Here is a 10678-nt window from a genome sequence, read left to right as displayed (position 1 = left end):
GGAATATGATCCTTGCTCCAAACCCACCTGTTGTCATTCCTAATAGTCCTCGTATAATAAAACTCTATGAACCTGCAGCTACATGGTAGTTTGGAAGACTATTTGGGGCCAGAAGGGGCTTCCATCAAGGGTCTAATGATTTTTTGGGAGGTATAGCGAGGGCGATTCCTATAAGGAAGCATCAGCCGGAGTCTTTCGAGATAGATGGTTTATGCTCTGTATGTGCAGTAAAGAAGTTGAGAAGATTGAGTGCATATTGTTTCACTACGAGCACACCAAGTATGTATGGTTTGGGACACCCCTAGTCCTGTCTCAGAACTGTGACTGCAAGTTGGTGGCTAGGGAGCTAGGGTGCAATTCGGGCAGGTTGGATCAGATTGAGTACAAATTTCAGGCTCAGGTCTGACCCAACTTGATGTTAAGCCCAAATTTATCAATTCAGGCCCAACCTGAGCTTAACCCAATACAATTTAGGTTGGGTTCAAGTTTGGCTTGGGCCAGGTCGAGTTAGTCAAGTTTGGGTGGGTTGATTGGGTTTGAATTTACATAAATTCTTTCAAATTATTGCTCACACATTCACAAAGTTGATCTTATGAACATTTTGGGGTAATTTGATGTGAAATCACAACCTTCGGTAGATGGGAGGTTGTTAGAGAATGAAAATTTTAGATTTCCCCTATGAAACCATGCAAAAGACAACCTTGGCTACTTGTGCTATAACAACAATGGCAAAGAAACAGTTATAAAAATATCTTTGAAACTAAATCTGTCTTAATTGTTTTCCTAAGGTTTTGGCTTGTTCTAAACTATCAATCATTTCATTGAAAGGTTCAATTTCTAAAACCCTGAAATCTTAACTTCAGTCATTGTAGCAACAGCAAGCTCATCATTGTAGAACAGTGGCGAAAACTTAAGCTCCATACTATTATCCAAAAAAGGATGCTCATTCAAAATGTAAAAAGTACCCATACACTCCATGACACTCAAATCAGGATAAAAATAAAATAAAACTTCTACTGACAAATGGACATGCATACAGAACATTGATTGAATCACTACCCCTCTTAATCAGAACCTGTTCTTTTGTAGTTTTGACCAACAAAAGTTGTTATTACCATAGCAGGGCGCACAATTGTTGACCTACTTTCTTCAATCTCCCGATTAAGACCAGAGTGACCCTGTCCTCCACCTCTTTCTCTCTTCCTTTCATTCCTCTCCACTCTTTTCTTTCCTTCTTCGTTCTTCTTTCTCCCCTTCTTTGCCCTGTTTCAGATAGCATTACAAACACAAACCATTAGTAAGCCTTAGAGGGGTAACATTGGGTTTTCGAAAAAAAAAAATCAATAAAGTTTAACGGCACACGAACTTGCATGAAACCAATTCTTTACCTCACGGAAGGGAGGTCTTAAAGGCAAGTCTTTTACCCTTTTTTAATGTAATATTTAATCAACGGGATTGAGTATACAAGGCTACCAAGTACCAACCCACTGCTTCGGTCATCTTAAATCAAGAAAAAATGACATTGTGGCATCAGAAGTTCATTCCAATATTGCCGTCACATAGCCTATTCGAACATGTGGACTTCAGAATTCCTCAGTCATAAGATTAACGAAACCGTGAAGGGAGAGTTAGTTTTTTATAGAGGGGCTACAAAACTTGGGTTCTCAATGGCATTCAAAAATAAGATTTCAAATTTGGGATTCATAATAATCGAATTCAGATATTGATAATATTTACACAAAACAAATTCAATTTCATCAGATATTACATTTTCATATCACTCAGATATTCAGAGGTTCAAAGTATCAACACATATCAGCCCATATTGGCCGATAAGTATCACTCTGGAACCCCTCAGATACACCCCTATAGTGGGTGTATCGGGGTCTGACCGGTTCAGGGGGTGGAGGAAACTTAAACCAGCCCCCCTAACCAGTTTCAACAAAAATAAGAAAAAAGTATCAATTCACCCAATACACCCCAACCTGCGCATCCGGCGTATCATTCAGATATTGAATTATGATTTATTCGATTTGAATTGAATACGTTTACACCCTATACACAAGGTCGCCCATCCCCCATACCATAACGCTCCATACGGTATGAGTCCAATAGGTAAAGATCCTTCCTACAACTACAAGACATGAAACCCGTTAAAAGTTTAATCTTTGGTTTGAAGGAAAAGTTGGGAAAAGGAAGGGAAAGACAAGAAACCAATACAAGGGTTGTAAATGATGTTTTTTACTGTAATGAGGGGGTCTTCAGCAATTAATTAACATAAAAAAAAAAAATAGGGTCAGAAAGAAGGGTTTGATTTTCAGTTCACATCTACAACCATGGTCGCAGTACTCCCCTGTAACACTCCAAAAAAAATCCCAAACCAGCATTAGCAATAACCAATAAATTCAAAATATCACCACCATAACTGAATTTTTATTTCGAAAGCTGATGCATCCATGTTTCATTGGGGATCGTGTGAAGCCACGGACGCAGAAGATACGTTCAAGACAAAGCGTTCGGACAAGTCTCTAGGAGGTATCGAAAAGACATTGTTAGTAAAGCGAGTAGGTGATTCGTGATTTTCCCTTTGTATAAAAAAGAAAGAGTGAATAGGTGTTTTAAGGTAGCATTTGGCATTCCTTATTTCAAAGACTTTTTGGTTGTTAAAATACCCACACTGGGTTTTTTAATGCAAATAGGTGATAAAGTCCTAAAAAAATAAGGAATGCCAAATGCAGCAATTAAACTAGAATTTATAATAAATTCGAATAAGCACATCCCATCCACTGATTGAAGTTACAGACCAATGTACTGCCTCCCACGACCCACGCATAGAAAATACAAAGATTTCCTACAGATATCCTACATTAAACCATTTAAGACCCACCAATAGGCAGGTTCTTCAATTCATACATACGGAGAAGTCTCCAAATACAGACATTTAGGGGAGAGAATGGGGGGAGAATATTATCATCATTACAACATATCACATGGATTAATAGAAAATCGACAGAAGGAATTACATTTTCAAAACAGTCCTTCAAATAAACTCAATTAGTAACAAAAACAGCATAAAGTTCGGTCTCTCTTGGTTAAGAGGGATGAATCTGGGGAAAATATCTCACCGACAAAAGATTGGGACCGAGTGCAGAGGGCCTACGTCTATAAGGCCCAAAACAAGTCCAAGGACCCTAGATTCCGTTTGTCCGGACCCACAATCAGTTCAAAATCTTATAAAAAAGGCACAGTTGAATCAAATGTTTAGACGGTATTCAAAGCTCAAATCAAATGTTTGGACGGTATTCATAGCTCAAATCAAATGGTTAAATATTTACGACAAAAAAAAAAAACGAACATATACTAAATGGTGAAGGCTGACTATTACCACAGAACAATTATCACCCCAATCCAAGTAATCAAAATTAAATGTTCTATTAACATTCTTACCCTAGCAACATACCCTAACAGAGGGTCCAATGGATAGACCAAGACAACAAAATATCAATTTAGATTCATGAACAAATTAACAAGCAGAGCTACCAAAACATACATCCCGCCAAACTCTCTTAAAAAGGAACAAACAGCCAACCCTCACTCCACCGAGCTGTTTAACAAAAAGCATACACCCCGACAAAACCAACATGGCATCATCAAACCAAATTTCCAAGCAGCACAGCCTCCGCAGTCCTCTCAACAGACAAATTTCATCAGCTTAATTTTCAACAGTAAATTGCTCCATCAATGCAGTTTCAATTTCTTTTTCCTAGTGTAGATCAATTCATAACATCATAATTAAAAGGGAAGCAATCTAAGATTATTATTTCGAAAGAAGTTCAGCATATATATTCCTCGAGAAAATTTGAAAAGGCTGACTCTTAAGTCCTAGCCACTAAATCACTGAAGCTATATCATGGCCAGCTTACTAGTTAAGAGTCCAATGAGAGCAAAAGAACTTCGACTCAGAAAACATAACCATACTAGAAAATTATTCATTTGGTACATAACCAAATTGAAATCCCAATGACTAGCAATTCTCATCATATACCTTCAGCATAAAAAAGTTCTCTTTTCCCGTCAGGGTTATTTAACTGTTCAAATTGATAAATCCTAGCAAATCTACATTGTCCAAATCTCTATTAAGGTCAAGCTTGTCTGTGAACCGTTTCCAAGAAGAAAATGCAATACATGCCTAAATTTAGAAGCCAAATTAATGGAAAAGCAACTAATTGTCTTCACCATCACAATTTTGGGGTGAAAATATGTTGGTTTCAATAACTTTGAAAACTCATTTTTTATCAATGACCAGGCAAAAGATTGAAGGAATATCAATATCTCTCTCCACCAAAACTGACTTTTCTAATTGTCTTCACCATCACAATTTTGGGGTGAAAATATGTTGGTTTCAATAACTTTGAAAACTCATTTTTTATCAATGACCAGGCAAAAGATTGAAGGAATATCAATATCTCTCTCCACCAAAACTGACTTTTCTTTTGATATCTCAGGCCATTGTCCCTTCAAAGTAATTCTCTTACAGGCCAAACAAATTATAGATCAGGATGGGCCCATATGATCAAAGAGATTAGATTCCCATCACTATCACAATTAACCATTCAATTTCACACCTTAGGCCTACTATTTCTTTAATAGTAGTTTCTCCAAAACCATTTGAATGTACTATAATATGTATATGGCACTTATTTTGCTCAGGTGGGACTGATAAGTCAACCAAAACATTACCTTGCATAACACATCCTAGCTGCCAAAGAACTTTATTCTAGCTGACTAAAGAATTTGAAAGATATATGTACTTGAAATGGCACTTTTCCAAGTCCCACTTCTCTCGTCTCAAAGTCCCGTTTATCTATCCAAGGACAACAGCTTCAAAGCAGTATCAATTAAAGCATCCAAACGAATTACTGGTTCACTTTATTACCTTCCATACCAGAAGTTGCCTACTTAACCATTTGATGAAGATAGTGCTGCAAGCAAATCCTAGCAATAACTTGGAAGATTTCTTCACTTTGTAGCACAACCCTCACAAACGGGTAAATTAAGAGTAGACTTGAAAAGAAAATTGGCCAAGGACCAAGGACGTCAACAACTGATAAAAACAATATTCCAGAGAATGTTAGGCAAAAACGGACATCATTAACAACACATGGTAACTCACAAAGACGGTTATGGAAGCATATTTAAGGACCATCATTAGCAAAAAAAGTTAAGAGAAAAGGATGGGAATAATACCTTTGTCAACTTCATGTATTAGCCAACCAACAAAACACCAATTAAATTTAATGACCAACATGAATCTGGCGCTAGCAGGGATTCCTTATGTGGCTGAACTGACTCCAAAATATAAAAATCCAGTTCAAAGTGAGATTTGCTCCATCTCAAGCAAAAGAACAAATGGAAGATCAAATCTGGAATTTTTTTCTTTTTCTTATTTTTTATCAAACAACAATTTCAGAGAAAAACATTCTAAGCCATGGAAATTTCACTGCAAATCATTTACCCAGGTTTAAAATTTAAATTCCCGAAATAGAACAAATATGTACTAACCAAATAGGCTGTTTCTGGGAAAAGTCATCAAATAATAAAATAGGAGCATTTTAGACTTTTTGACAAACCAGCAACTGTTCCAGATGACTGAGCGGTTAAAAACAATCTATATAGATCCACATTGATCTAGTTTTTTCTAGTCAAAATCTAAAGGAAAGATCAACAACACTGAACTAATTTTTTTTTTCTTGAAGAAAATCCCATCTTGTTGTATCAATCAAAAGTTATGCTTTCATTGTACATCCTAGAGGGGAAAAAGAAAACAAAAGAGTGCAGTTATGGTAGTTAAGGAAGCTGCTTGCACTGCTTCATGAAACAACCTGCAAAAACAAATAAGGTCAGAACATATAACATATCAAAATTTAAATCATCAGATTTCAGTAACCACTTGAGATTTCAGCTTGTTCCCAATTGAGCATGTCAGAGATGAGTAATGGACTCGGTGTAACAGAATTCAGTTCTAAAAGACAAAATTAACCACACTGCACCTTACAACCAATATCAATTCAGGTTATCTTCAGTGTGATGGTATGTTAAAAAAATAACTCCACAAGAACAACATTCAGCAACTGCTAGAGAACCTAAAAACATATTTTATCACTAGAAAGCATATAATGTCATGAGGTGACCATCCCAAAATAGACAAAAAAATGTCAATTATGCCTATCAGACTCTAAAAGTACAGAAAGTTCTAGACTCGTGACTCAATCTAGTAGTCAAAGCTTTCAACAAAGCAACATGAGAACTTAAAATAGTACAGAGTTTTGAAGAAGCATAACAATAAAAAAAAAAAAAAAAGTGATGGAAAATAAGACTGAAACTCCACTTGACAATCCTATGTTTTTGGTCTTTAAAGCAACACTTCATCATAAATATAAAGGTGGCATTTGCATGAGCTCCTGGAACTTCAGAAGAATCACCAGTCCTGACTAAAAGGTTGACGCAATAAGGAATCTGCACAATGAATAAGTAAAACATAAAAACCAGTTTCCAAAAAAATAAAATTTCCGAGTCAGAAACCTTCATGCTAGTTTGAAAAAAATATATAAATTCATCAAAATGCACAACTAGGTACTTTTGATACTTTAAATTGAGAACTTTGAAAAATAGAAGTACCCCCCCATATTTTATCAAATTAATATGTAATAACAAGCTCAATTTGTTAGAAAATAAATGAATGCAGTAAAAGTATCAACAAAAACTCTCAAAATGGAGTACTACAAATATTAACGTATGGGTGAAACAAAATCAAATGTGATTTCAAAGTATAAATCAGTTCAAAACAAATTGCCAAACTCTTACGTAAAACAGAAAAGGCTTTCTTCACATTCAAGAAAAAATGAAAAAGACTTGCAATTATGCAAAACCATGAAGTCAACTTAAAACACAATAACAGAGTTTCATCTTAAACCAAGATGAATAGCAAAGTCACAGTGGTATGGTCAAAAGGAATCAGTTCATAACACTTAAAGATCAAATAAAACTGATTTTACTTGGTCAGCCAGGCATGGTAAATGTTCCTATAGCTTTAGGTGAAATACATAAGAGGACAATTGAACAAGAAAAGCAGCTACATGACACCTAATTAGGAACCTATCTATATAAGCAATGGATAACTGCATAAATAAATCAAGAATATTTCATCCATGATACACATCTTTCTCGATTTGTGTGCCATCCTTGCACAGGGGCCATGCTAATCTTCTCTGTATCGTTCATGACCTACTACCCAGACTTTCTGCAATTAAATCCCAGATTGCCACTCAACTCCATTCCCCAACATGGCAAAGAAAAGTAGTGTTAATGAACAATAAAGGTTCACTAGAAGAATGGTTTGGGCCGTTTGGTTTGATAGTAAATACACTATTGATATTTTAAACATGTGGCTAATGGGGTAGAAGAGGGCATTGTTGATTATACAAGTATCCACTATCAGCATCATAGAGGGCCCCTTTGTAGCCAATGGGAGACTCATAGAATCATAGATACTACATACAGCACAAGTGCCAAATATAACAAAGTCGTTAATTTATAACAGTGTTGTGTGTATGCACTATACTGCTAGAAACTACAAAGTCGTTAATTTATAACAAACAGCACAAGTGCCAAATATAAAACCCCATGGAAGAATCACAGGTATAATGTACATCAATGAGATACAGAGTGATACAACACTGCTAGCAAGTTCATTGTTTTATAACAAGTTCCAAATCTAGATCACATTTGAGACCCAAAGATACAACATATAGCCATGAGATACAAACCGATATAACAAATTGTGCATGTGAGGTGGCTACACTGCTAGCAAATGCATTGTTTTATAACAAGTGCCAAATCTAGAACCCATGTGCTCCATCACAAATTCTCAATGTAAAAATCCGTCAATAATTCCAATTATAGCAACTCAGTCTTCTTCTGATTCTTTTGTCCAGCTAGAAACAAGGCCTAAAGAAAAAGATCTAATGTGCATGCACGCACTACATTGTTAGCAAGTGCATTAGCTTATAACAAATAGCATAAGTGCAGAAACTAAAACCCATAGGCTCTGTCTCAAATTCATAATGCCAAAATTCACCAACAAGAACTATTATAGCAATTCAGTCAAATTCTTTCTTCTGATACTTTGTCTTGTTAGAAATAAGGCATAAAGACAATATTATAATGTTTTACAAACAGAAGTGTATTTTTTTCTATATAAGACCTAAAGTTTTAACTGCGAAAGAAGAATAGGATTTTCAATATTTATTCAATTTTACAAGATTATAGAGGGAAACCCTCCCCACATTTGTAAACATGAATGATCTTGTTAGCAGGAAAAAAACATGTATAATCTACAGACAGTCCTTATAAATGACCAAAAAATCAAATTCAGGTTTCCAAACCTCACCAATAACATGTGAAAGTAATCCTACTAGCATGCAATTCCATTATAAAACCAGTACTATACTCATAAACACTATATACCCATTCTTCCAGTCATTCCCAAGGAATTAGAAATGAAAATAAATCCATAAATTATACAACAACAGAAAGTAAGTGGAGCAAGCATAAACTTTTGCTAAAGAACTGTTTTTTCCTATAAAGTCTTCGGAAGGCCCAACACAGAAGGGCCAACTACGATGTTGCAAAGTCTAAACTACATTTCACATCATTCATTCTAAGGAACACTACAATAATTTCAAGTAAGGAAATGTCATAAAAGGCATATATTTTATCTGGCATACCTGTGCCTTACCTAATGACCCATGTATGGTGCAACTCCACCCATATGACCAACACCCTGCTGCGACCTCCCAGCATTCGGCTGTCCCATTTGCGGGTTCGGGTATCCGCCCTGCATGCCAGGCTGGTTACCATAACCAGCCATCACGCCTGGACTGATGTTACTCCCCACAGCTTGGCTCCCATACCCACCCTGCATACCGTGGCCTGCGTTGTTCACCATTGGTGGCACAGTCTGGTTGACTTGGGCCCCCATGCCAGTCGACCCAAGAGTGCCAAGCAGGTTAGTAAGTCCTAATCCAGCACCCTGTGTTGCAAGCAATGCTATCGCCTGACCGAGAGCAGGGTTTAATGTCTGTGGAGCTCCCTGGTTGAATGATACCCCAGCTGCGGACGGTGCCATCATGTGCCCGGGCCCAGCTGCGGCAGCATGGTTCCCCATAGAACCCATAAAATTAGGGTTTTCATTCCTTTGGAAATGTGAACCATGCATCGTACTAGATGAATGGTGTGGATTATGGTGATGGTAATATGGCTTATTCGGCTTCGGACCGTCTATTGCCTTCTGACAATGCAAGATATGCCCCTCATAATTTTTGTGAGGTTCCTCCAGTGCCTTCTTTGCGCTATCAATTGACTTGTAAACGAAAAGTGCGAATCCCTTTGGCTTCCCAGTCTGCTTGTCTAACCCTAACGGACCCTCCTCAATCTCCCCATACTTAGAAAAGAAATTGAGCAACCTCTGAGGGTCAATATCGGCAGATACGTTGCTTACATAAATCTTCCGCTGTGTATACTCCGATACCGGCGGTGCAGGCGGTGCCGCCTGTGTCGCTGGTGGAACCGGCCCAGCCGAAGCCAGTTGGCAGGCAGTCATCCGATTGCCAATCCGCTTCTGCGGCTGCTTGAGTGCCTTGCGGGCTCCACTGCGGTGCTTGAAGAGGATGAAACCGTAACCCTTGGATTTTCCAGTGATCTTGTCAATTACAGCGTTGCAGTCCTCGATCTCTCCATATTTCTTGAAAACATTAATAAGAATTTCAGCATTGGTGTCCCAGCCCAAGCCATGGACAAAAATCTTGCGATGAACAGGGTCCACATCGGCGACCTTGCGAATGCGGTCCATGATGTCGGAATGCTGATCGGCAGCCTCCCTAAGGAGATCGATGAGCTGATCTTTCGTGAAAGGTTCTAGGAGCTTCTGGACTGGCTCTTCGGTATCATCATCACCTTCGTCGGTACCATCTCCATCGGCGTGTGCCGACGACGGTGCCGGAGCCGCCTCCCCTGCAGCACTTGCAATTGGAGATGCGTTGGCGTTGGATGTTTCGGGGGCATTGTCGTTGTTTTCCGTTTCCTCCTCTTCATCTTCTTCTCCGTCTTCGGGATCTTCGGTGTCTATTTGCTCTACTTCTTCATCATCTACTTCGAAGGGAGCCTGCTCTTCCAACTGTTCTTCTTGCTGCTGTTGTTCCTGCTCTTCCACCGTGTTGGCTGGTTCTGCTTCAATTTTGGGCTCCAGCTTTCGCTTCTTCGCCATAGCGGGAAGGCTAGGAGAACAGACAGAAGGTAATGATGCTATGGAGAGGATTAGATGCAAAGAGAGGGATTTTCTGGCTAGGGTTTGGAACCGTCCCGGTCGGTGGAGTTATATGCATGTTATTTTAAATTACCCCTGCAACTTTTGCAGTTTTTCCATTATGTGCCAACCGGCAATATATTTTAGGGAAAATTCTAGTTCAGTACTCGATGTTTAGGAGTAGTGTCAAATTAATACTCAAACTTCAAAAACGTGTCATTGTAATACTCAAACTTTCGAAATTTGTCAAATTGATCCCTACCGTTAGTATTCCGCCCGTTATCTTGGTCACGTAATGACATGTGACAGTTAGAA

At 38.1% G+C, this 10678-nt stretch overlaps 1 protein-coding gene and 1 pseudogene across 6 annotated transcripts; both read right to left on the bottom strand.

The window, feature by feature from the left end:
- Positions 1 to 905: 905 nt before the first annotated feature.
- Positions 906 to 10462, bottom strand: UBA2A (UBP1-associated protein 2A). Of its 6 annotated transcripts, none has more exons than XM_088891828.1 (2): positions 8787 to 10455; positions 906 to 1263 (listed from the first exon to the last, which is right to left on the bottom strand). In XM_088891828.1, the coding sequence occupies exon 1, from the start codon at positions 10322 to 10324 to the stop codon at positions 8798 to 8800; it is 1527 nt and encodes a 508-aa protein (XP_088747954.1). In that variant the 5' UTR covers positions 10325 to 10455; the 3' UTR covers positions 906 to 1263; positions 8787 to 8797. The 6 variants fall into 6 exon arrangements, with proteins under 6 accessions (XP_088747954.1, XP_088747955.1, XP_088747953.1 ...); XM_088891829.1 differs by having other exon boundaries at positions 8798 to 10455; XM_088891827.1 differs by lacking the exon at positions 906 to 1263 and adding an exon at positions 5574 to 5882.
- LOC148790275 (U6 spliceosomal RNA) lies at positions 7205 to 7314 on the bottom strand (annotated as a pseudogene).
- Positions 10463 to 10678: the final 216 nt, after the last annotated feature.

Source organism: Nelumbo nucifera, chromosome 7 (assembly GCF_055504915.1).
Source record: "Nelumbo nucifera cultivar China Antique chromosome 7, China Antique-T2T, whole genome shotgun sequence".
Classification (NCBI taxonomy): domain Eukaryota; kingdom Viridiplantae; phylum Streptophyta; class Magnoliopsida; order Proteales; family Nelumbonaceae; genus Nelumbo; species Nelumbo nucifera.
This window is presented reverse-complemented; position numbering and strand designations above follow the sequence as displayed.

What these genes read in the sequence shown, in the direction of transcription:
- UBA2A (XM_010253382.3), bottom strand. Translation starts at nt 10,324, where the DNA reads ATGGCGAAGAAGCGAAAGCTGGAGCCCAAAATTGAAGCAGAACCAGCC.